A 27,899-nucleotide genomic window follows, 5' to 3' on the forward strand; every position below is an offset into this window, starting at 1 on the left:
CCACCTGGATGGGTATTGTTTCTGGAACTGTAGCTAAGAAGAAATCCTGCATCTGTCAAAACAGCCTGGGAATTGGGTAGCTTGTTTTTACCATGCAAATAACACCCAGAGTATGCCTGCACCGAACCAGTGGAGCTGTATTCAAGAAATTACAGCTACAGGGCAATTTCACCCACAGGGCTATTTCATCTAAGAGCCAAGAATGCCAAAAATACATAAGATAGACCAAAGACAATCTGGCTGTTCAGATAAATGTTCCAACTAACCACACCAAGAAAGAAGTGCTTTTATGAAAATGTAATTGTGGCCTTTGAAGAAAGCTACTGATCTTCTGCTCTTTGTATCTGTAGCATGTCGTGCTGTTCTTCAGAAAGCTAACAGGTGTGCTGTCCTAAAGTGAAGATTTTCTTCAGGGGTTTTTTTGCTCTGTTTTCACATTCCAGAGATAATTTTAGAAATAAATTAGAAAGTCTGCAATTTATTATTATAACTTTTTTTTCCTAAGTTTCTCTATTAAAAGAAAACCCAAACTCCACACCTAATCCCAGCCAAAGGACTCACTGTACTTTCAAAGTAGCATATTTTCTACACAGATAGGTTATCTTGCACAAGCCCAGATGACAGCTAGTTTCCCTTGAGGGCTCATTTTTTTCCCCCTTTGCATGTTACATTAAGATTTGGGAAGGTATGTCTCTTTCCACATCTGGAAATTGAAAGACCAAGTAACGAAGTACAACAAGGGGCCACATATATAAAAAAGCAGACTTTGATCATCTTTCATTGCCAAAGTAGATTCCACTTCTTCTGTGAGCTTTACAAAATAAAAGAAAGAAAGAAAAAGATAAGCAATTGCTGCTGCACTTTCTGCTCTTAAAAATCATGACAACTTGGTCGACGTATGTTTGTAGAAGGGTTTATACAGGCTTATTATCCCAACAGGGCCCTCAGCCCTAATGAAGACCTGAGGGCACTACCATTAGACAGTACACTTTATTTTCCAAGCGTCATATAGCTGTGTTTTCATATGAATTTATGCAAAGCCACTTCTGTTTTAGTAGAAAAATAGAACTGTGGGTTGGGAAGGAAGGAATTCCTCACACGCCAGTTTGTGCTACCTGGAAACAGGTATGAAAACGTGGATGGGGGAGAAAGTTGAGGCCCGTACTCCACACTCTAGATAGAAAATACTGCAAAAATGAAGTAGTAAAAAAATGAAGTGTTAGGAGGAGAAAGGGAAACAAAACAAAACACGGCAGCAGTGTTAACCTAATGAATTTCAACCCTCCTGAAGACTCATAGCTTAATTTGCTGGCTTTGAGGCCACAACAGCTGAAGTTGGCTGTGGCATCCTGGTGAGCAGCCCAGTCCCACGGTGGGAACAGAACAGGTACCAGTGGATGCTCAGCTGGACGTGCTTAGTTTTGCTCACTGCCTGTAGCAGGGAGTCACCGAAGCATGCTGACTGAAACGAGACTTTCGACACCTTGCTTGTAAACAATAAAATGCCAAGTAGAAAGAAAAGTTTTAGTGTCATTAGGTTTTCCCGTGCTGCCTAAAACAAGACCTGGCAAAATTAAATATTCTTTGACCAGAGGACAAGTTCTCACATACAAAGACATTTACATGTCTACACTTAGGAGAGTGTTTACTCTTGGTTAAAAAAATAAATTAATAGTGTTGTGGCAAAAGCAATCTCTGAGGATCTAACTACTTTATGTTGTTCAAATACCACCTGCCTTAAGCAAGGCCATGCTACTGGCTGTGGCAGCACGACTTTGCTTTACTGTTCTCTCAAAAGCAGAAATGCCAGCCTTTTGGACTTTTGCTCCAAACCTATGTTCTAGTAACTGCCAGTGAAAAGGCTCAATAATAGCTATTCAGCAGTCTGTTTTGGGTAACGAACATGGCAGACTTTCTATTCCAGGAGAAAGCTGAAAGCTCTCTTGTTTTCTCAACTCTTAATTTTATTTTACAGTTTCAGTAGACCCCATGGCTTGATTTGTCATTTTACATAGTTACAACTGAAGACTGTTCTTAAAAAAAAAAAAAGACAAAACAGTTGTTGCTTTACTGACTTGACTTTTACATCAGACATCTGGTCTAAATGCATTTGGCAAGTAATATTAGTACATTTCCTGCATTACAATATTCAGCTAACATTAGATTTTATTTGCGGATGCTCTGATAAGCTAATATTTTGATTAAATTGACATTTGTCAAGGCAAATTTCAGAATTTAGTACTAATTGTATGCACATTAGCAAAGGAGTTCTTGTAAGCAGATTTGAGGGAGAAGCAGTCCTGATACAGGAGGAAGTTACAGTGTGATAGTGTATATTAACCTGGACATTTATACAGACCAGGGTTCAAATTACCTGTATGAAAGCCATGGTCACTATCCTATCGAGTAGGTGAAAACTTGGAAGTCTGGTCTTTTAGTCAGAAGAAACATCTGAATCTGGTTAATTTTAAGGGGGGGGGGGGGGGGAAGGACACAAACATATCCTTCTTGACAACTTTTATCCCTCTATTGCAGCTCATTTTTCTGACATGTGGTGAGGTTAGACAAGAAAACCCCGCTGTTAAGACTATTCCCTCCTTTCTGCCTCCCGATTTCAACTCCTGTTCCCCGGGTCACCACCCCTAGTTCTTGGGGGGGGAATTTTAGAACTGAATCCTGCAAAACTGAAGAGAAGGAAGTTTTACACTGCTTGCCAAGCACACTGACAGTTGCTTGCTATTTTGGGGAACCATCGTATAATTGTGCCCACCTGTTGTAGCATGCTATTTATAAAGTTACGCCCAGTGGCAGCCTTACACAGCAATACAGCAAAGCTCAGGCGCAGCCTGCAGAGGTGCAGAAATCCTGCTGTGGAAATCGTGAGGGAACGAGGATTTTTCTAACTGGGTTCTACGTACTAACTCCAAAGGGATGTCCCTCCCTTACATCCCCCAGAGCACCTTCCTTTTTGCCTTTGGTCCCCTGGCCTCTCCACGATGCCTGGCACTGACAGCGTTATCCTCCACGAGGCCTGGTGCTGTGGGAGTCTTGACAGGAGCTGCTCCACTGGGCTCCCTCTGGCCTGGGCCATCAGAGTCCTTCCATCTTGCTGGAAGTGGCATGGAGGCTCCCATGCCGAGCTGTGTTCTCCCAGGTGCTGGGTGGTGGGAGACACCAAGCAAGCGCCAGGATCCCAAAGAGCCCAGCCAGGTAACCTCGCAGTCCCAAAGGGACTTGCTGCTTACTCCCAACTTTTCTCTCCTGGCTCCAAATTTGATCTGGACAGACTCAATCTGATGGTCCCAGGAGCCACATTTGAACCCCGCTGTTTGCCAAAAGCAGTGTGAGCGACCTGAGAGATGACCTGCTGCAACAGGCTGAGTCAGGTTCGAAGCGCAGGGGGAGTATGCCATGACAGGTTTTTAAAGATCCTTTTCTCATTTCTCAATTCAAGTCGAGAAATAGCTTGGGAATATCAATTTTATATGTAGTGATCTTGGGACAGTTGAGTACAGGGGGATGAGACGGACTCATTTCATTTTTCTGTAAAGTACTGAAAAAGAGAACTCACAAGCACGATCAGACCAATATACACAACCAGAAATCCGTTTATTTCAAATAGCATTAAAAAGCTCCTTTAAACATGCCTTATTTTAATTTCTTTGAGGACCAGAGCTGCAGCACTGTAGAGCTGAGCATTCAAGGAGCATTTACTTCCAGGACCATATGAGTCTAAACCTGCCTTACCCAGGATTTGCACCATTTCAAGTTTCTTTCTGCACCCCTGGTGCCTGCAGTAGGTGTGCAGCCTCATGGAGTCTTGCTTAGAGCAAACAGCAGAGGAGATCAAAGACGAATATGAAAACAATCAGGTTAAAGTCACAGGCGAGTAGCCCGCACCGGGAGCAAAAACAGCATGACACACCTACCGCTCCCTCAGAGCCTGGAGACCTGGCCTCTTCTTGTGGCAAAAAGCAGCTGTACATTTAGGTAAAACATTTCTTGCCAACAAGAAGCTTGCTGAAGCACACGTCCACTTTGAATTAATGGTTGTAATGGAAAGGAATATCATGATCTTTAGGCAGAACTGAAAATTCAACTGTATTTGTGTCGTGAAATAGCAACTGTTGCTCATCCCCCGATTGGGGTGGAACACAGGCACCATCAGCTTCATAAAGCCCCGTGATGCAGAGCAGACTGCAGCCAGCCTCTCCAAAGAAGAGATGTTTAACAGAGGAAAATCATCCAACCTTATTTATCTATACTTTATCGATGATTGCAAAAACACCTGAATCAGTGTAGTTATTTTCTGCCTCCAAGTGGCTGCGCTGACAGGCTGATCCATGGAACTAGAATATTTCAGAGGATGGACTGGCTGCTTCTAGACTGACTGGTTTTACTACCCCTGGCACTGCATGCTTCAAACACAGCGGACCATCAGAGACACCTCCAGAAATGAATATTGAAAAGTTAACAATTGCATTCCCAAGGCAGGTTTAAGCTTACTCGGATCAATGAAAAGAGTTTCTCCCAAGCCTGACCCCTGAGGAGATATCAGCAGATTCTGGACACTCTGAGGAGACATCATTCAGCTGTGGGGCAGCAGGAAGCCATTTACATAAACATTCTGCACCTTCAACCACTTCCACACATAAAGCATAGACGTGAAGTGAATTGCTGTTTTGCCTCCTTTGTAACATATTACAAACTCAAATCCTTTTTAGCCTCCTAGCAGGCTGATGAGCAAGGATGCTTAGTAGAGGCAAACTAACACAATTCTGCACCAGATGGAACCAAGAGCAGGTGTTCACTAGTACTTTAATAAAATGAAATACTCAGTTTCTTTATCTTCCTTCCTTCCCTTTAGCTAAGGTAAAAGAACTGAACTACCTCCCCCCTAAAGTCCCATTATAGGTCTGATTTATTATTACTTTTTTAATAGCAGTGTCAATTTAAGCACCTTTTCATCCTCACTGCTCCCTATCCCATTCCTTTCGTTTTGCTGATAGAGCAAACAGGATCCAGATTTAAAAGAAGAATCCCATCCCCCTCCCACCCCTAAATTCTGGATGACATCTTTCACCTGACCTTATTGACATAATTGAGGACAGAGGCAAGTGACAGAGACTGTGTCTCCACAGAAACCAAAGGAATAAAAGAAGAGAAGGATGTATCTCAGGAGGAACTTCCAAATGTCATTTCACGTATTCACGAGCAAAACCTGAGAGATCATTTGGGGCATTTTCAGAGAGATGAAGAACATCATGTTCACTTTTTTCTCACACTCCCTACCTATACTCTACACCTAATTATTTGTCAAGTCTTGATCATACTTAAGGATAGTCCCAAGCCAGGTATGAACCTGAATTCCAGAGATCTCAAAACAAAAACAAAAAACACTGAGGAGAAAAAGCAGATTCAGCCAAGTGAGCACACCAGTTCAGCTGAGCGTGCCAGTTTTTAAAAGGCATCAAATTTAGACCCTGCCCTCCTTAATTAAAAGCTTTGCTTTGCCTTGCCAAGGGAGAAATTTGACAGCCATTAACTACCCTGCACCAGAAATAATTGAGTGCACAAGAGACGTATGAAACAGCACCAATGAGCTACTCTAATACATCTCAAGGAGATATTTCTTCCTGACAGTCGAGTACAAGGTTGTATTCCCACCCCCAGCAACAAAGCAGCCTCTTTCTCCTCACATTTCCCACCACCTCCACTCCTCCCCACATGTCATCCGCAGGGCTGTGTTGGTACAGATGTTCCCGCAGTCACACAGCAAGCCCCTGCGTTGCTCTGATCAGCCTGGAAGATAACACAGCAGGGGAGGGAAAAAGCGACTGTGATCTGGTTCAGCACAAGGCCACACAAACAGCTGTGCTGGCACGACACAGCGAGCAGGAGCTGTTTATGCACCCAGCCATGGATCAGGTCTCCATTGCCTGGAGGACAGCTTGCTGATACCAGGCTGACCATGACAGGAAGGCCACCCTTCCTCGCCTTCACCCCGTGCCCCCGTGTTGCCTTGCCCCCATCTGACTCCACAGCGAGCGAGCCAAGGGCACCAAGCCTGCCAAGCTAACCGTGCCAAAATGTAGTTTTCTGTCTGTTCAGTTTTCTTGATCTGCAGGGTCAGATAGGCACCCGTGCCTGTGCAGAGCCTCTAGGTCAGGTTAGGCAGTCATATGTTAGCACCACATCATACCCTGCCAGATGCCACGTCCCCCTCTTTGCACAGGGGCAGCAGCACAGCCTGCACTCAGGGACACCTGGGAGGCTCCCTATTTGAGACTGCTGATATTTTTCCACCTCCTTCGACTGTTTACAACCGGTTCCTATCTACCCCGACTAATAGAAAAAGCTCTTGTTTGCATTCAGGTGTAGATTTGTAGCTTGCAGACACCACAGCATGCCAATTCTCATGTTTTCCAAGCTTATCTTCAAGTTAAAGCAAGGATGAAATAAGGTATAATGTAGAAAATCCATGCATCCCTCTGGCACCATGAGAAAAAGTGATGCATCCATAGCACTAATTTCCCAACACACAGCATTACACGAGTTTATGTATTTGGGGATTTACTCCTAATCTGTTCCTCAAAACTTACACAACACTGAAACAAACCACATGCAACCAGGAGAAGAGTTAATGTATAGATGCTATCCCATGCATGCACTGTACGCTTCAGTTCTCCAGTAACTGGATATGCACAAAGGAGTTTTAAATACAGACCACACTATCAAGCCGGAATTTCACGATGTACCTTGCACACAAAATGTGCATCATATGCAATCTGAGCTTCCAATTTTGTTTTGTCAGAAGAAAGTACATTTCAAACCCTCCTTGCTGTGATGATGGCCTTGGAAACACAAACGATATCTGCTCGTGCTCATAGACTGCTGGAAACAGTGACTCATGCATGAATTCCCACTACCCATTAATCTCAAAGCATAAGCACTTATGCAGCAATAATGGTGTTTTAATGTCCGGGCAAAAATGGGAAAAAATGGTTAGTAGAATTTGGGAGTGACTGTCAGGAAATGAAGATAAAGATGATGCTTGGAGGACAGCAAGGACAAGGAAGGGACAGGAAAAAAAAGTCATAAGGTATGAAGCACAGCTCTCCAAGCCAAACGGGAGTTCAACTACCACCTGCTTCCAAAAGCTGTGCTTTCCCACCATCCCCATGCAGTATCCCTCCAAACAACAGCAGGCCTGTGGATGACTAAATATATGCCCCTCTTCCTTTACGCAGCCAGCCAGAGAGCTCAGCAAAACCACAGTGGGCTTCAACATCACTTTCACTCACGCAAGCTGTTTAAAGTTCAAGACGTAACTTCATCATGCATATAACACTGTACCTCCAGACCCAGATTTAACAGCGCGCCTCAGCAGAAGTTAACAGTAGCGCCTGGCCAGCAGCTACCTCCAGGATATTTTAAGTGGTTAGAGCAACACATTGAGCTTGTGAAAGACTGAATACTTCTGTCAGCTCCGTCAAACTGACTATAGCCCTAATGCTTACAGGAAAACTGCCCAGCTGCCCATTAGTTTTTTAGTGCAACACATCTAGTTTTTCCTGAAGAAGGGTATTCTCTGGACAAAATGGAAAGCATTTTATTTCTACCATCTCCAACTTTAGTTACTGGTTTGGATTTTTTTTCCCCCAACAAAAATTCTGTAGCTACATGAATGCAGACATTTTTATCTCATCCAAAAACAATTAGAGCAACCCAGAATTCAAGCTTACAGTTAATAACTTTTTGCTTCATTTCCCAAACACAAAATTCATAAGATGACTTAACATGCAAACCCCAGCTTTCTAACCATTTAAGCTACTTAGCAGCACTCAGCTAAAATGTACATTTCAGACAACTTTTGAAAATTTTATTCTATTTTACATGTCTTATTAAAGTGACAATAGGTTTACAAATACCTATTTTTAAATATGCTATAGATGGTCCAAATGAGAATGTTCTGAAACTGAGTAACTGTTTTCAAGGTTAAAGCAAAATGAGTTAGACCATGTCATTTGACATTACAATAAGAGAGCCCAACTGTTGCTCAATCTGACAGAAATAGATGTCTTTCAGGAATCTTAATTTTCAATATTTTGGAACACTGAATGTAAACAACTAGCAGAGAGATATGCAAACAGCTAGCAGTACAAGGACATAACTATTCTACAGGAATAGTTATCCCACTTCTGCCTAACATGGAATTGTTCAGAATTTTAACCTTTTTTTTTTTTTTATTTTATATTTTTTAAGAACTGTTTTTCCAGTGCAGAGTTTCTCTGTTCAAGCTTCTGCTGCATAAATACATATATTATGGGTATTACCTCTGCCATTCGCATGCTTTCCGAGTTAATACTAACACACCAAGGGGAAATATTTAACATCTCGATATGCATTATGTGGTGCAGATCCAAGACAAATGCAATTTCCATCCCCAGAAAAACAACCTTGCAACAATCTGATTTTCACCATAGTTCTTAAAGTGTCCATGCCACTCTGGAGAGGCAGCTTTGCAGTTTATGGAATGCCTAACACAGATGGACTTCCCATATTTAAACCACGGAAGTCCACCCATGCCTGCAGTGCATTTCTGCAGATGTCCCTGTACAACCTCACAAGTAGCTGGAAACTAGTGTAGATGTGTCCAAGCACATTTCATCTTAGCCCCTGGGAGTATTCCCTGATAATAAACTTGCATAAGTTAAGCACAGATTTAACAAAAAGAGATTTGGCCGTTTAAGAGGAGACAGCGAGAATGGGTTACAACTTGAAAAAGAAGTGGGTAATGGGTAAGCAAACTGCGCTTATACAAAGGCTGACGGTAAAACTTCACATACAATGAAACACTGCTATCAGAGCTTTAAACTGATGCGATTATATTCTGCTGTCTAAAATTACAGTCTTTTCAAAAGGACAAAATTGGGAGATCCTAAAGACAATATTTTCTTTGGGGGTCTGAAGAAACAGAAGTGACAGAAGACAACAGTAATTTGGAAATAATAATACCGCTACTGCAGTATGTCTGAATGGTTTTCATGCACAGACTGCAATAATCCTTTACGTTAGCTTGCAGTGTTTTGTACAGATTGGTCTGCACAGTAAAAACCAAACTAATTGAGGGATAGCGGTCACCAACAAAACCAGGCGATACCAAGCCCAGCAGCCTGAGGCATATATTAAGACTGTGCCTCTCTATAGTGATAAAACATTTACACAAGTGAAGCATTCACCATGTGAAAGGGAGAACTGCTAATTAATGCTTACATCCAGATAAACTCCAGAGGAAGAATCTGACATGTGCAAACAGCCACTTTTGCTTATTTAAGCCGATGAGTCACAGGATTAATTGCCATACTTTGCATTGTTCAGATAAGGTGTAAAGGTACAAACAAGGAAGAACTTACCAGGACTCTCTACCCTCTTGTAGTGGTAGGGATTGATGCAAACCTCCTTCTGTTTTGAACCAAAGGGAAACTCACAGCATTCCAGTGGTTTCAGTTCGTGATGGCTCTGCAGGTCCGGCCAGCGCCACACTCTACAGTAAATTACATGTGGTAGCCCTTTCCGGTGCGAAACCTGAAGCCTACCGTCCAAGGAACGAGGAATTGTGACACAATTGCTGGGCTGACCAGGACAGCTTAATGCTTTTTCCAGTTCCTCCATAGCACCTTTCTTCTTCTTCAGTTTTTTCACTAATGCATCGACAGCCTTTTCTGCCCATTTTTCTTCTTCATCCCCCTGCTTCCATCCCAACAGCCTCTTCACTGCTGGGCTGGTGAAGGAGAATAAACTTGTCACGTTCATGGTGACCCCCCTGTGGCGGTACCACAGAACCAAGCAGCAGAGGCTCTCCTGTTCTTCCACCACCACCAGGGTACAGCAGATTGTGTCAGTAGCTAAAAGCAGCCTGTATCAAATAATTCTGGTCCTTCCCCCTTTTCAGTCCTCCAGTCCCAGGAAGGCGGGGCTGACATCCCCCCTTGACAGGCACAACCTCCTCATGACTCTAAATCCTTCTGGCAAAGAACCTGCAGGAGAATATCAGAGGGAGAGAAAAAAAATTAACATACAACAGTTAAAAACGTCCCCCCCCAACCCACAAAAGTGGTGTGACCAAAAACCAACCAATAACAAAAAAACCAAAGTGTTGACAGCCTCCAGAACTGTCCTCAAGGCACACCTGATGAAGACCTTTAAGCCACAGGGCCTGCTGCTGTACCCTGTATATCCTTCTCCCCAGATCACCCTGGATTTTCGTGCCAGGCAGCAAGGAGGAGAGCAACTGCATTTGCCAACTTCAAACAATACTTCTGCTTGATGTCCAAGCATGGCCTCAGTCAGTACCATAAGAAGCTTGATAAGCTAAACCACAAGAAGACATGGCTGTATTCCCACACATACTCCACAAAAGGACAAGAGTCACAGAATGGCAGAATTGTTAGGGTTGGAAGGGACCTCTGGAGATCATCTAGTCCTATATTAGACATGCAGTTCACATTAAACCAAGCCCCTCAGATTTCATCTTTCACTGTTCAGTGTGAAGGGCACTCCCCTCTGCCTATTAGCTGTTGCAACCTCAACCAGCAAAATGTCCCAAGGAACCAGTGCAAGATCACTGGTGCTTTACTTATTTGATATATATGCGCCAACAGCATTGTGCTCCCCAGCACTCTCCAAAATACCCGTGATGCATCTCAAAAATCACTGCACCAGACCTGCATATACCATGATCTGAATCAAAACCAGTTCAGCTCACCTCCGACTTGCTCTGAGGAACAAACCAAAAAGGAAGAAAGGAAATGAGAAAGATCCTCGCCCTCACTCATCTCACATGAGAAAGAAAACTCCATCTCCTCATCACACCAAAAATCCTCCACAGCTCATAAGCAGACTGTGAGGGAAAGATACCATGAACTTTTACCGATTACGTCCTGACCCTTCCTGCTGTGAGTACATTGCCTGCCCAATGTACTCAAGGACACATGAAGGAGTGGGAAGGACGAAGAAGTCATGATAAGAGGATTTGAGGCAGCACAGTGGTCCTTGACTTGGGAGACATGGAATGGAATGCAGCAATGGGTGAAGAGGGGGAGGAACACCACATATGAAGAAGCCCCTGCTGTGAGCAGCAAATTTCATACTTGTCCAGGCTGGGAGCAGACAAAAGGCTCTGCCAAGGGAAGCAGGAGAGACTCTGCACTGTCAGGGAGGGGAAAATGAGACAAAGAGCACTAACCCACCGATTTTCAAACGGAGCATGAAGACAGACAGGAAACGCATCCTGCACTGGATACCGACAGGTTGCAGAGGAAGGGAGAAGGGGAAAAGGATATGAATGTTTTTGTTGCCATTAGAAAGACACAAAAACCCCTAACCAACCAGCAACCTACACACACAGAGAGAGTAGGTGACAGCACCACGCACATCAGACAGAATTTCATAGTTATACTAAGAAAAGATTACTGCTCTTAAAATCATAAATGTTATTTCACACTTATCCTGTTGACCATCACTCACTGTAATGGTTTCACAGTGAACCACTATACCTGAAGTACTTTAAGCTGAAAACCATCCACTTGATTCAAATTAACTTGTTGCTAAAACAATTACCTAATTGCAAAGGTTCAGTTTTATTAGGCTGAATGCATAAACTACATTTATGTGAACAAAGATAATGGACTAAGACACAGACCATATCTATCTGCACTTTGTACTGGTACTTTTATGCTAAGAACTGTATTTCAAATAATAATGTCAATGCAATGGAAGATTTGCATGAGCTTGGTGCAAATTTAAGAACTTATTTTGTTACCTGGGCATGTGCTACACTGTTAAATGAACTGAAACTCCATTACTGTCACTGACTATACCCTACGTATATTTTATCCTTAAACACACACCATAAAGTGCTCTATTAAAATGCTATGCTAAGAACCATATTACCAGAACCCCAGTACATGTGCTTCAAATGTATTTGTAAGTAACAGTTATTCTTCACTCATATATAGGCTATATCGCAATCAATACGCTATACCTTTTTTCTTATCTTTCAAACAAAATATATAGGTTCCACACAAATATTAAAAGTTCCAGTGGTGTATCGTGAAGAAATCAAGCCAAGCTTTCTACTTCACATTCATTCAAATTAAACAAAAAAATATTTAAAACACTTGAATTGAAGTTCTAATAAAAAAGGAAGTACAAAGTATAAATCTTGATCCAAACTTCTTTCAACATTAACAGTGACTGCAGACACGGTTCTGCCTAGGCCCGACCCATTTCCACCAAGCTACTTTAAAAAGTAAGCGGCCAACCTACTTACTCATCTATTAAGACTGTGTTTATACCAGTGCCTGAAAATACAACCCTAATATAAGCTAGTAGCACACAAACTCAGCAAAAACTAAGATGACATTCAGCTGCAGCCCCAAGTAGTCAGGCCGTAGGAACAGATTTTCCAAAGTTTTTGGATCAAATCTTCCAACATACACGTCACACTCCCAAAATCATAAAACTATTTCACCATCACAATCAAAGGTATTATCTTAACAGCTGGCATCTCTGTCGCAACAACTGTGGCAAGAAATACACTGGGAGTGGAAGGAGTAGTATTAGGTACAGTACTTGTAGATATGCTTGGAAGTAATGCAGCTCAGCAGGGCCTAGCTGGCCACCAGCCTCCAAGCCCGGGGTCTACTGCTGAAGTCCTGCCTGCCTGAACATAACCTAAGCACACTGCAAACCCTGAACAAGCCACAAGATAAAGGGGAGAAAACCCACAGGCTGCTGTACACTCCTCATTAAACTCCAACACCAGCATTAACCTAAAAAAAAGTTTAAAAGGCAGTGTAGGTGGAGTTTTTCGTTTCCAAGAAGCAGAGAGCGCGTCCGCAGTGCTGAGCCCTTGCCAGTACATTCCGTTTCCCTTTCTGCCACTCTTGGTTTTTCAGTGCATCATTTCCTGTATTACTTTTGCACAAAGTGGTCTTATCAGCTGGAAGTGCAAAATAAAGATTAAACCACGAGTCAGCAGATGACACAGCCTGCATGTTTCTTCCCCAAATACACTGTGCCCTTCTGGGAAAGTGGGAGTTAGTACTTCCAATAGCTGAGTGACCACCAGCCCTTGAATGGTGTGTTTATTCACAAGGTATCGGTGAAACAGAAGCCTAAGCCAAGTGACAGGACACCCTTCAAAAGGCAGCCTGGAGTCAGTTTAAAGGAAATTGAGTTGTTACCCACTTATCTGCCACTTTTTATATATCAAAACCCATGCACTTTTTATTACATGTTCTGCCTGCTGATGGATGAGTTGAAATAAACAGATTTCTTTTAAATGTCAATGCTGCTTTGTCTTCCTTCACTGCTGCTGTCTGTTTTGTAGTCTTTGTATTAACCTACAAACCTGCACAAAGCCTGTGAGAAGCTTATTAAAAAAAAATAAAAATAAAAATGGTAAGCATTATAGATATAGCTGTTTAGCCAGCCTTGTATTTAAACATATGTATTTAGGCAAAACGTCTTCAAGTGAAGTTCTATTTTTCTAACCCTCAAAGAAGGGATAGTTAATTCTGTCAGCAACACTAAGCAGAGAGTAAAATATTCAATGAGAATGTTTTCAAATTCCCACAGAAGATCCCATAGGAAACTGTCCCACTTTGCATAAATGACTGTTTTTGGTGGGTGGAGAAAGGGTTAGGACAATTAGATGATCCTCTCCCAGAGGATGGGAAGTGAAACAACTCCTAGCCCAAGTTTCAGGCGAACAAGAAGCAGTTCTAACTTTTCTACTAATTTCATTATTTGTATTACAGGCTCAGTGATGCAGGCAAAAAGGATCCTATTAAATATTTTTAATATATGCTCAGCACAGTTTGACGTAAGAAGTGGCAAGAACCACAGTGAAGAGAATCTACATAATTGTTAATGGAGAAAACTGTCTGGCCTTTGACTACAGTTTAAAAATTCAATTTATCTTACTTATTCAATGTACCTCCTCCCAGAGTCCATTACTTACTGACAATATAAAGGAATAACAAGCAGAGAGATTTTAATTTGCTTCTTCAAAAATACTTAGTAACTTACCTTGTCTGAAAGACACATCTTTTCAGCAACTCATGTACTCAGTACAGTATTTAGACCTTTCTTACAAACAGAAAAAAAAGATCAGATTTTGGCATAGAAGCCAGGGAGCTGTCACTTTACTCCTGCAAAAACAATTTCTATGTCTTACTAAAAAGCACGCAGTCTGAGCAGCTGTAATGCTAGAATGTGTTACAACAACTTCCCCTGGCTCCCTATTCTTGGAGCAAACAGCAAAAAGTTTTGATTTCTTTCTTCAAGTGATGTGACTTGTAAAACAAAAAGTCCAGAGTCTTCTGCTGAATTACTCTGGTTTTAATCAAAGAGTTCTTTCTTTGCACCTTCTTATGGTAGAAGATCAGATCTTGCTCAGCTTGGAAAAATGCACAGAAACCCAGTAGAAGCCTCAGTGGCACTACAATACACATGCAAAAGAAAGCAAGTTTCATTTCAAAGTGCTGTAGAACTCATTAGAGAGTTTATACAGAACCTGACTTGGCTCCCCTTGTATTTCTGAAATAGCAAAAGAAGAAAACCAAAAATTCACTCTTTTATATGTCTTCTTGGCATGCTAGAAAGAATTCAAGAAAACAAACATGTAATCCTGTGTTAATTTCTGACACGTATCTTAATGTTTGAGGAAAGAGGAGCATACTGGTATTATACATTTTAATATCCTTAATGGGAGCAGGTATCTTTTTTCCCCCCTCACGCTGCATTAGACCTCCCTTACTTACGCCCAGTAAGGGTGAGGACGGTATTTCCAGCCTGTTCTGTGAAGCAGCCTCTGCCTTGGATCCTGAGAAACCAAAAACCCCGTCTGTGAAACCTCCTCTAGAACCTCTGCTCACACTATTTGGCTGAGGGATTGCCCTTCCAAGAAAACCTACCATATATCATTATTCAGCCCACAGAGAAAATCCTTTTAGGTACTATATGCCCCCTTTAGTTCAGCAGGCAGTAGGAGAGAGAGTGTCATGTAAAGAGCAGGTGCTGACTGCACCCCAGTTAACTGTAACAGCAGCTTGTACAGTTTCTTTTAAGAAATATCTAGCTGTTCCCAACAGGGCAGTAACATTTGCCTTTAGAAGAAGGACTTGTACAACTTCTAACTTACTTAATAAGACAAATCAAATCCCAGAGTTTCGAGTGTGACCTGAGCACCAAAAAGCAGATTCACCACTCAGTCAAAATGAGGTAGTAGGGCCAGTGTATGTTTTACCGATGGATTGGAGTGGGGCAAGTGACCCAAACAACAAAACCCCCACTGCTCAATTACTCCAGAGCATGAAGAAATAACTTTATACTATCAATATCTGACAGCTCCTTCCCAATGCTCACCACAGTTCAAACCAAGTACACAATGTCCAGCCAGTTTCTACAATGAACCGCAGCTTTTCCTCCATCTACACCACTCAGCTTCTGGCAGACAAGGTCCTTACCCTTGAAGTCTCGATTATGCCAATTACAAGAGTAAAACAACAGCAAATTCTTACAGGTTTTCTGGATTTGTACTTTGCCTCCTCAAATTGAAGTTACTAGATGTGAAAGAATTATTTTTGTCTTCACTGTTGCATCTCCAGAGAAAATACCGAGTTTCTATATACATTAGAAACTGAATCCTGTGTTACAGTCCCACTAAAATGGCATATAAGTCTTAGTAAGCAAATACATAACTGTGAGAAAAGAACAAAGCAAAGGTGCTTTCCCAGTTAAGAAATGCAGCAAGAATTAAATCTACCCTTTTTCTGATTAAGAATACTTCTTCATAATGCCTTTGCAACTGTTTTGACGTATTAAAACTGTACTGAAAACAAATTTGAACACATCTTGCAAGAGTCTTACTTAGCCCTTCATTAAAGCACAGCTCCTGCCTGTTTACAAGAAACACTTAACACATACAGCCTCTTAAATGATCACCAGATCCTCAAATCATGCGGTTTTCACCAGAGTTGAGAAACAACGGCAGATTTCTAGCTTGCACTGCTGAATTTTACGCATTCCTGTGTTCAGATGAACATGAGACTCCACAAAGTCACAAACTGCCAGCTCTTCCTTCAACACCCACTGGTCTCCCTGCCATGCTAGTTTGACTTGCCAAGACTACAGAAAAAAACTAACACCAACTTTGCCAAATTACTTGGTCAGGAAGCTGGATAAGCCTAGTGCACACCAGGATTAGTACAAGTAGGACACATCAAAAGGTACACCCAGATGTGGACAAATCCCTTTTGGTGTCAGCAAGCAGTTGGACTGAATTGAACGTGTTATCAAAGATAACTCTAAGACTGCAACTTAATACTGTAACTGAAGTCAGGAAGGAACTGTAATTTGATGATTCAGTCAAAACTCCGGCACAGATGGGATTACAAAACTATGAGCTTCACTAAAATAACCTATAAGATTAACACAATGCTGTCAACCACAAAACTTGCCAGATTGGTGTTCATGAGGTGTGCTTCCCCACCACCAAATGCTATGAAGGAGATGATCTTCATTTTTCACACTCCCTCCAAGCTGAAGAACTCAAAGAAATCCTCCAATTAAGACAAACATTACAAAGAAAAAGTTATCTAAACAGTTGTCAAGAGACAGAATGAATTAGCAGCTATCCCAGTGGGTAGTTCATTGTGCATCTTTGGGGCAGGTTTACCCACTTCACTTGTGCTGTGGGGTATTTAAACTCCACGCATTGTCCCACAAGGCACTAGGAGCACTCTGGAGTACAGAAGTGGGCAAGGAGCTCAGTCAGCATCGTTAGATGACACAGGACAAATCCTGAAAAACGCAGGACAACCGACAGACCACTTTGGAGCACTGGCTACAGCTTCGTGAACGTGAGATATCCACAAAGATGCCATGACTACTCTGGCTGTTAAAGTCGGAAGTCCTTTTCTAAAAGGCCAAAAAGCAGAGGAGAACAGTGGAGATTTTTTCCCTTTAATCATGAAACTCCTGTATAACTCCCTTTTTCCACAAAGACCATTCCCTTTCCTGACTTTTTGAACTGTCTTTAGAAAACAGGTGTTGTTTACAACAATAACAAACACACATCTGTGTGGGTGTGTTAATACACACAAAGGCAGGATAACTGAAACCTCTTCCTATATTTAGATCTGTCTGGTCAGCTCTAATTGCATAATTTAATCAAAACCCTCTCCAACGGAAACACATCCATATTCATCACAGGCATCAAAGGAAACATCTTTACAAACTATATCCTTTTACAAACCAACACATGGTCCCACGCCACTTGTCCAATTGTTGAATTCCTCCTTTGGGAAGGGCACGGAATTTTATTTCTTTTTATCAGCTGAAAAAAGCATTTCCCTCCAATTCATCAGCACAGGGCGGGAGGAACTTCCTTCACAGGTGAAATGGGGAAAATTTACTGACATGTCACTTTTGGGGATTTAGGTTGTGGGGTTTTTTAAAGTAGTTAAAACATACACTTGCAGCATAAAGAAAAACATTTAAAGCAAAAAAAAACCCAAAAAACAAAAAACAATCAAGATATATTTTTGCCTTCACAGAACAGCACAGCCTAGCACAGGCTGCACGGGTTTAGAAAGGGGTTTTTCAGCCCCAACCAAAGTAGTGCTACAACAGGGTATTTTTTAAGAAGGGAACCCCACTAGATCCACTCCAGTTGTGCTCAGCTTATGCAAGCCACTGCTCCTAGAAATGATTCATTTTACCAGGAGCATGCGCCAATACAGTTACATCAGCTGCATTAAACCACTTCTGAAGACTGTGACCCAGACCTCATTTATCAGAGACTAAGTAAAGATGTTAAATTACAGCTCAAGATCCCCAGCTTTAGAGCAGAATGTTTCACCAAAGTGAGAGACAACAAAAGCCAAGAAAAAAAATTACTTATCCACTAATAGAAGCACTATTAGGTCAAGCCTCAACAAAGCAGAAAAAAATGATGAAAATTAAACCAAAAAGGAACATCATTAAAATAAATCAGTAAATCTTTTCATACATTAGTCCCCTACCCACCATTCATATACTTGAAATAAGAATAGCCTCTTCAGTTTGCCAATACTGAAGATATTTCAATGCACTTCATGTGATGTATGCTTTACTTTTTTAAAAGGATCCCTCTAGCTTTCCTATTTTTTGCCTTATTTGCAAAAACTAAGGAGCTATCTTTTGCCCTTAGAAAGACCTTTAAAACACTGTATCTTTATCATGTCTTTAAAATGTCAAGAGGCAGAGTGAAAGATCTAGGTTAAATTTTGTGAAGTGTCCTGTAATTCACAACTACCATTCTGGACAGACTAAGTGTTTAAAGATGATACAGCTTTCCAGACCAAGTTTGTACAACCCAGAAACAAACATCAAGATGTGCCAGATTTCCATCATTACAGCATACAACTAGTGGCCTGCTGAAAACCGGGACTGGACTTCAGATAACACAAACCCCAGGCTGCTCCTGGTCCCTGTGAGCAGAGCTGCTCTACCACATCACAGCAGATTCCCAGGCAGTATCTTGGTACGTGTCAAGCCAGCTGAACTCAACAGACACTTTACAAATGGAAGGAGCCAAGATCACAGTATTTAGAGATGCCACTTATACACAAGAAAATGAGACTCTTTAAAGATTATGATTTCCAGCCAAACACAAATTTATAGGGATCTTCCTGAGATCGGATCAAGGAAACTTCAAGTTTGTGTTTAAAATACACCAGCAAACCCAGATCTAGGTTGATCAAGGCCTTTACTGGCATGCGAGGTACAAGTCTGAGCCTACGCTAAAAACTTGAATTGCCTTCAACTACACCCCAGTGTAATCCTAGAACAAGGTACAATTTCACCAATATTAAAACCTATACTTACGGAAGAATAAAGCTATTGACACAGAAGAATGAAAAGTTCTACATGGTCTCTTATTTTTACAAATGTTTTCCATCAGATAATTAACTCTATGGAACCAAAGGAAGAATTCTTGGTTATCCTGAAGACCAGGCATTAAGAGCACTAGCTTTCCCCTGAACCTGCAGGCACACTTCGACCAAAACAGGCATCTCATGTTATTGTGGTTGGAGGCCAACAACCCTCCAGATGACAGTCAGTTCACCAACGAAGTCTGAAGTCCAAAAGCTCTGTTCTCAGAATTGTTTTAATCCAAACAAGTCTACTGACTGCAACTGATTTTGCTATCAGTGCAATTTTTTCCTGCCATACCTGAGCCTGTAAAACCTTGCCAGCAGGAGTACTGTTGTGAAGAGCGGTGGGCTGCTGCTCAGGAGACACAGCTCCCATTTCCCTTGGGCAAGGCACTTCCTCATGTCAAGCCTTAGCTTTTCCTGCTAACAAGTAGAGGACAAACCTCCTGAAAGCTAATGACTGAGAGGCAAGTATTAGACAAAGAAAGCCACAGAGGTGACCATCGGCACAAAACATTTGTTGGCAGTACGGCACCGAGACAGCACTGTGAGAGCACGTGTCATTACCCCAAGCAACACCTCCACACCACAAAGGAAGAGGGCAGCAAGTTACTCCACCAGAGGCAGCTTGCCCTGAGCAAGAACATCAGTTCCTGAACTGACCACTGCAACGAGAGGCCTGAGGGCAAAGGCACCGGGACCGAGGCTGAAGCATGTGCCAGCACTATCACACTCACCACAGCCAACAAAAGTGCTTCCAAACTACTGCCAACAGGGAATGGCCGAGCACAGACCCAGAAGTCACCCTTCTGAAAGGGCAAAACAAGGGAGTGCCCATATGTGAGGAGTCAGAGAGATCCAAAAAAACTGTGGGATGAGGCAAAAGCAGCTGACACAGCCCTGTGCCAGAACATCTGCAGAATCTCATGTCAAACCGTTTTCTCATATTCCTGAGATCAAGGCTTTGGAGGGTTTTGTACAAAGGCCTCAACCCACAGATAGGAACTGATAATTCATACAGCACTTGGGAACCGCATAACTTGAAAGGAAGTGGGAGACATCCTCCTACATTGTTTACTGAATATATGGAAGTTTTACAATATGAGAAAATGGCTGTAATTTACCTATCTGATCCCCTGGTTATCTGTAAGCTTTTTATGACTTTGGAAAAGGAATCAAGCCACATAAAGAATTACTCAGTCCCCTTTCCTTATCTGCAAGCTTTTTTTAATAACAGAGCCTATATGATTCTGCATATAGAATTAAGGCAACTTGTTATTCATTCCACAATAGTTTTCCAAGACAAGTTTCAAGTTTCAAAATTCATGTTTTGCAAAGTTACAGTACTGCAACCTTACAGCTGAGACACCAAGACACAGTATTTCCCAAATACCACAAGTTCTGTGAGGTCATCAGTAGGATAGCTAAAACAGCCATAAAGCTTCCCAAATTTTCCACTGCATGCTGCTACTGAACAGTCATAGCCGTCCTACTACAGAGGACAGGACTCCAAGCCCCAAAAACATTGCTGAGTCAGACTGCAGGGATGAACTTCGAGAACTTGTGACTCTCCACAACTACTTACTTCTAGGCAGAAAGCCAGTGCACAAAAAGAGCACATGAAGATTTCAGATTACTTGTCTTTAAGCAGTCTAGGTGCCTGGGCTGAAATCAGTACTCCCCAGTTCCTGAGATAACAAGCCTTTAGGCTCAAATGACCCTGACTGCTGGCCTGGAAGACTGAGAGCCGTTGTGTCCCAAGTCAGGGAAGGCAAGAAGCTAGGCAAAGGTGTGATGGAAACCTGCCTATATTCACAAATACAAGACTTCAGCTAAAGCAGCCTGCCACCAGTGCTCCCAGTTCACAAACCACAGGAGATACATTGGGTCTGACCACTAGCAAGAGTCACAGCTGATAAACTAGTGGGGACAAGGGCAAAGGGAACAGTTATCAAGTAAACTGTAGTAAACAGCTTTGGAGTGCTTATGCCAGTTATGTTAGGTGATGTTGTCTGCACAGAACAAAATTTCAAAGAAGCCTGTAGCCAAGTCAGGGTGAAAAACCTTCCTACATAACAGAAGGTTACAAGAGAATGCAGCAAGAACATCACTCCAGCACTGCCACTAGGGAAAATACCTAAAGTTTCTATTTTAAATTTGTAGATAGTCTGATTCCTTGAAGTTAAGAAATATATTACAAAGATGCAGTGTTTGAAGATGTCAAGTAGCTAGCAGTAACAAGAAAAAGGGGGGTTTAAACATATTTACCCTATCTCGTTAAAACAAGTGCCTTCTAATTTATTTTTTTTTAATTGGGTTTTTTTGGTTTTGGTTTTTTTTTTTTTTGAGAAAACTGGATTGAAAGCTAAAAATTTGGAAGTGATTTGCACAGTGGTGCAGAACCCAGAAGATGCACAAACAGTGCACTAGCTTACAGCACATATCAGCTTCAGGTGTCCTAATTGTCTTCACTGGAAGTGATTTCTGGAAACACCAGCCTGCTTTTACAGAAGAGTTTCTAATGGATTTAATATTTAGCTTTTCTTTACTTTCTTGATAATGCTGCTAACAGTACCTGTTTCTCCAGCTGTTTCAATTTATTTTCACCCTCTAAAGAGGAAAAGGAAGCTTCCACTGCTAAGAAGGTAAGCTTTGAAGACATTATTTTCCCCATAAGGAAGAACATTGGTCCTGTCTCATACATGTACTAGATGTGCTCTGCTTATACAGTTGCATTAAACCAGAAAAACCTTTCTAATATAGCTTGCAGTTTATACTAGCAGAACAGTACCTGACCAGAAAGGCTTGTTCAAGTGTTCCTTCCCAACCATCCTCCCTCACCCCCATAAAATACACTGTATCATTAATCACTGTCGTTCTGCTGCCAATGTAACTACACTGGGGCTTTGTGACTGATGTAACTGTTGGCAGTCTAACCTCACCATGCTAATCACCAACATAAGTATCTGGGAAAAAACCCTGTAAATTAGACCTTTCCCTGGCAAGCACATTAAGGAAGTCTTCATCTGGGAGTACTACAGTGCTCGTTTATAACTGGCTACCTCCAACAGCTGCCTTGGGCCAGCAAGGTCACAGGTCCACAAGCAGATGAGCAGCTCAACAGCTTGCTCCCACCCAAAAAGAAAAGGTTTCCCTTTACTCCCTTGTGCCAGCTTTGGTACTCTCAACATAATTTCCCATCTGCTTACACTCTGTCAGCCAATTCACCTTCCTAACCTGGCAAAAACAACAACAAAACCACCACCGTTCTGCAGAACAGCTGGAACGGCTCAGAGCAGGATGAGCACCCAAGTCACCCAGCCAGCATATGCAAAGAAATCTGCAGCTGAGGTTGAGGGGAGTAAAACTGTTGAGGGCTCTCTCCCTCTTGTGAAGCTGTCACACATTATTTTACATGATACCCAGGACAAAGATTAGCTCACACTCAGACATGAGTACTTCAGTTGATTTGCAAAACCTCATCTCATCCCCAGAGCAATGAGCTCTGCCCTAGCTGGTTCTGAATAACCACTCTAGGAAGCACTTCACCCCCCCTGCTGCTACCACTGCCTTCTGCTCTAGGTAACCAGACAGCAAACTACAGCAAAAAGAAAAGCGATTCCCTATCCATCTGTCAGAAAAACACCACACACCACAGAGTTCTAAGCTGCCAGTATTTCTAAAATATTTTCCAGATGAAATCTAATACGACACATGACAGAAGCTATAATTACGTTATCTTAAGGTTTTAAGTTAATAAAGACAAAGATTTTTTGTTTGGCTACTACATCCAAGTGGAAGCACTTAACACTGACACTAGCTAGCATGGATAATAAAGGGCCTGTTATTAAGTATGCCAGACTGTAAAGCCAGCAGTGGGCAAAAAATGCAAAATAGGAAACTGTAATACCCAAGAAGGCAACCTGTACGTAAGCCAAGTTTTCCAAGACATGCAGCAAGGTCAAAATTCACAATTATGATATTCACCAGGTAATCAGCAGAACAGGGACAAAGACATAACCAACATCTGTTCATTCTATCTATCTATCTCCTCAGTGATAAAAAGGCAGAAGCATCTGACAGCAGGAGGAAAGACCAAGAAATTGTGTGAAGGGAGATGAATCTCTGCTCCTGAACTTTGGAGATTCATGGTGAGACCCCAGTAAAGCCACAGGAGTTGAGTCTGTGTCCCTCAACTCCCTCTTTCCAACCTGTGCAGGGAAGCACACACTTTAGATGTGTTCGAGATTCCTGAAAATTACACATTTGAAATTAAACCACTGTAATCACGCTACACATTTAACAATCCCTGAAGCCATCATATATATGAGGTGGTCAGGGTAAATTTCAAATCTACTTTCATTGCTGTTGTGACAAAACAATAATGCTGTTGTCATACAACTGGAAAAAGAGAAGCCATCTGGACATGGTCCTGGGCAACCGAAGTGGCCATGCTAGAGCAGGGGGCTGGACCAGATGACCTCCAGAGGTCCTTCCAATCTCAGCCACCCTGTGATTCTGTCAAGGTCTCAACACAACCACCTGCTAATCATTTGAAAACAAGAATTTGGTCCACATCACAAAAACAAGTCTTTCAGGAAAACTGGATAGAACTCTGCTTGCCTCAGCACAAATACAGAATCACATCAACTGCTACTAGGTAGAGGTAAGGTCCGAGCTCTATTTGCCATGCACAGGCAGAGTCACAGAAGAACTGCTTTTTAAAGTAATATTCTAGTAATTCTAAAGTAATTCTGCAAATAATAGACTGTCATGAATTATGATGAAAATCTCAATCAGATCACTGTTTCCCTGATTTTGACCACTTCACTAAGTCCTATTAAAAACTGCCTGTCGCCTTAAGAACTGTACTTAAGAAAGTACTACTTTTAAGAATTTCAAATACAAACCAGGGGGAGCAGAAGGCAAAGCAGAGAACAATACCATGAGAAATAATCCCTCTCCAAATTTTACATAACTTTTTGAATATTTTGGAATATTTTCAAAGCATCCAGAAGTCTAAGTTGCCTCACTCATCCTTCCTCCACTGCTTGTAACCTTGAAGTTTGGCTTCATGCATGCCTTCAGTCCACTGAAATGCAAGTCCTCATCACTGTCACCTTGCTTCACATACAGCCCTGGTATGAAGCCACTTTTCCTCCCCCTTTTTCACTGCTTGTGAGCTACTGAAAGATTCTGATCTACAGAGGTTCCTATACCATCCTGACCACTATAGCACCAGGTAACTTAAAACAACCATGACTAACCCTTGTCATGTTTGTCTCCCAGGACCTGTGAGCAGAATCTACACTCCTAAGCAGGCTCTAGTGACCTAACTTGAAAGTAACTTTCTTGGTTCATAGAACACAGCTCAGAAACCCTTGAGAAAAAGACAACTGGCCAACAGTGAGCAAAGGTGCCAACTTTTTTGTCCTACCAAAACACCAGCAGTTTGTTTTGCAACACCTTGGGAGAGCTAGAAAGAAAAGGACAGAATTAAAAACCAATAAACAAGAACAACCACAAAAACCCCAACCCATGCACTTTTGCTATTCTTTAGCTTTCTAATTTACATGGGCACCACAGAGAATTAAACCATCGAGTGAAACAGCATGAGATGTCAGTTCCACACTATCTTCCATTCTCTCTCACACACACACTCTTCCAAATTTGTCTTGGAGAAAATTTCTGAGACCCCTCTCTCCCCTGCCTTGGAAACACAACTAGTTACAAGCCACGTATTTTGCCCCCAACATGTCAGCTGAAAATCCTTATTAGTAAGATACATGTAAGTCCGCAAAGACATTTGATTAATTCCTCTTATGTCAATATTCAAATGAAACCTAACAGGTACAAAGGTGAAATACATTGGTAGAATAAAGCCAAACATGCAGCTCAGTAACAGCATCTGACCAAACAGCAGGTGTTTCCTCCTCCTATCTCCCGTAGAAACACCGTTAAGTAGAAGCCACAATTTGTTGCAACATGAATCTCTAGTTATTTATTTCATCTTTAACCAAAACTGATTGTATGCTTTTAAGCATTTAAATAGTATTTAAATATTTATGTATAAATAGTATTACATATACACACCTTGATGAATTTACAGGCTCTTCCCAACTATATATAGGTTTAGTCTACTTTTATCTGATCCAAATAATTTAACTTGCAACAGCAGTGAATGTAATTTTAGGCATCCATACGTGCACATGGACATACAGCATAGCTATCAAGTGTGAATAACCCTACCTACATACCAGCATAAGAATAAGGTGTCCTTAAGAGTCTCATGCTCTGGTTTCATCACACACCACCAGACAGAATGCTGCTATTATTGTCAATGCCTTAAAATGCTAGAAATCAAAAATCTGAAATTATTTATAAGAAAAATATCCTCAGTAAATCAGTCTTTCATGTAAACACAGAAGAATGAGATAGTAATTCCCAATATTTAACAATGTGACAAAGACAAGCATGCAGAAGTATGATCAGCTATGGTCACTGCATGCCCCAAGCAATCTGAACATAAAGAATTCTCTGAATTCATAGAAGACTTTTTGACCTGCTGCATCAGTGTCAAGTGTTAGCTCTGGGTGCACACATGCTTTTTTGCTTTCACCGATGTACACAAGTTTTTAAACACGTACATCAGTCTTGCAACCTCTGTAGAAGAAACTGTAATGCTGTAAATCCTGAAATCCAACGTCTACTCTTGCACAAAATCTGTATTTAGAGGATACATTTTCAGCTTCCCTTCAAACAACAGATCAGACCAAGTACTGAACGAAGGTCCACCAGTTGAAGCTGAAGGGCAGATGTGACTCCTACACCCATGCTGGGGACAGCAGCAAGGAGACAGTGAAAACTCGCAATTCTGTCTATAATCACTTTGGCATTGTACAAAAATGTTTAATGGGTATCTTCCTTCCAAGTTACCCAATACTGGACCGATAAGTCTATACATCACTTTGATGTGGATTGGCATTTTAATGATTTCAATGACAAAAACTTGCAAGTTAGATACTTCTGAATACCATTAAGTGCTAGAATTCAGACTGTCTATATTGACTTTCAGTAAGTCTCATCTGTTGCCATGTTGGGATGAGCGTTCCCTTTGTAAGCACAGAAATATGAAATAATGCTTCAGAAATCACTGGTGAACCACATTAATGATTTGTTTACATGCCAACTCAACATAATAGTTGCCTTTAGATGATACTGCTTTGAACAGTGCCTAAATATAATGACTTACATAAAGGCATGTTTAAAAATAATTTTTTTTCCTCCCTATACTCTAGACTTTGCCTGTGTATGCTAGGGAAAAAGTGGGGAAGAATAAAATGAGAAAGATTGGTGACATCTAATATCAGTCTCCCAAATGGGTATCTCATTTTGAAATACAAGTGATATATAGTCTAGAACAATTACAGATCTATGTTAGAATGACTGAATTGTCCGAGTAGCTGTACTGGGCAGGTTCCCTGCACTGGCAAGTGTAGAGGGAAAAAAAGCTTCAACTTTTGATCTAAACTCAGCTTTTATGCAGTTTCCCAAGACGCAGCACCCGCATGAAGAGTACAACTGAGTAAAGGAATCTGTACTTGCAGAAAAGCCTTTGTAACTTCATGAAAGCTCAACCCAGCAGCTGTGTCTCACACAGTACTGCTATCAGAGGGCAGCACCGTGGTCACACAGCTGTGCAACACTTCCACCATCGCAATCCCAGTGCCACATTACCTGATACACATCCTCCCTCCTCCCACAAAATAAAATATAAATAAACCCAGACCCATTCACACAACTCAGCAGAGTTCAGCCTTACTTGCACTGAATGCTTGACCTCACTGAGTCTAATTAGAGGTAGTGTGCTCTATCTTTGTTCCTATTCAACCAGGAGGCACTTCCAAAGCCAACACATACAGGCATAAAGCCGACGGACAGAGAAATCCGGTACAATCTGGGTTCACTCTGGAGAACGCTTTACATTCCTTGAAATTAGCCTGTTTATTTTATGAAATGTTTGGCTTCTCAGTTAAAAAACAAAGACATCCCCCACTCAAATACACACAAACCCAAAACCTTCTGTAATGCAAATTAACATTTGTCCTCTGAGGAGGATAGGGATCTTTGTGGCAGCCATTAGCAGCCAAGAGTGTCCTTCTCCTCACCCCTGAATCCACCCTCTGCAAAGCCCTTCACAAAAGGCCCAATCTAACATTTTCCCTGTTTATTTTGAATCTTGAAGAATAGAGACATTCTAATGGAAATAGTTATAGGGCAGTCTGCAGGGATACGACTCTACCAATTAAAAAGTATCAATTTAAAATAACTTCTTTCCCATCCCAAGCGAAAACCACTGTTTTAACACAAAAATCCTCTGTGCTGTTCTAAAGTTACACCATTGTAGCTTGAGCAAAATAGCTAGAGAAGTGCAAGATGCCTGCATAGAAACCCTTTAAGTCACCAGCATTTCAAGCCACGCTTGCCAACTTGGTGTTTATGTTTTAAACTAAAATTTTCTACTCAGTAAGTTCAAATGTAAACTTCTAGGAACTGCATATCGTCTTTTAACTATTAAGACTTGTACGCATTCAATTTTTTGAGACACTGCTATACACAGAAGAAAGGCCAGTGGAAGAATACTAGTCTGCAGCTACTGGAGGGAAACAAGTGAAGTTTTCATGTGCAGAACAGGCCTTTCCCCACTCTGAAAGCACAACTGGGCGAGTTTGCCATCAAAACCTAAACCAGAAATTAAAAACAAACAAAAATTAGTAGAATCACTTAATTAACTAGAAAGCAATTTGTGAAATCTGATTTTACAGGTCTCTCTTCAATAAGGTAGTTCCACTTATTCATCTGCATTGACACAGCAGAAGAGAGCTCCATATACGGATTTTATAAGACACT

General features: G+C 41.6%; 1 protein-coding gene across 5 annotated transcripts in view; it reads right to left on the reverse strand.

Moving 5' to 3' along the window:
- Nucleotides 1-27,899, reverse strand: part of SMAD1 (SMAD family member 1) — a 112,647-nt gene that overhangs the window by 16,535 nt on the left and 68,213 nt on the right. For all 5 annotated transcript variants that reach the window (XM_030492236.1, XM_030492234.1, XM_030492238.1 and 2 more), the window contains exon 2: nucleotides 9,417-10,040. In XM_030492236.1, the coding sequence (XP_030348096.1) occupies nucleotides 9,417-9,816 (400 nt within the window). In that variant the 5' untranslated portion in view covers nucleotides 9,817-10,040. The remainder of the gene's footprint in view (nucleotides 1-9,416; nucleotides 10,041-27,899) is intronic.

Source organism: Strigops habroptila, chromosome 7 (genome assembly GCF_004027225.2).
Source record: "Strigops habroptila isolate Jane chromosome 7, bStrHab1.2.pri, whole genome shotgun sequence".
Taxonomy (NCBI): Eukaryota; Metazoa; Chordata; class Aves; order Psittaciformes; family Psittacidae; genus Strigops; species Strigops habroptila.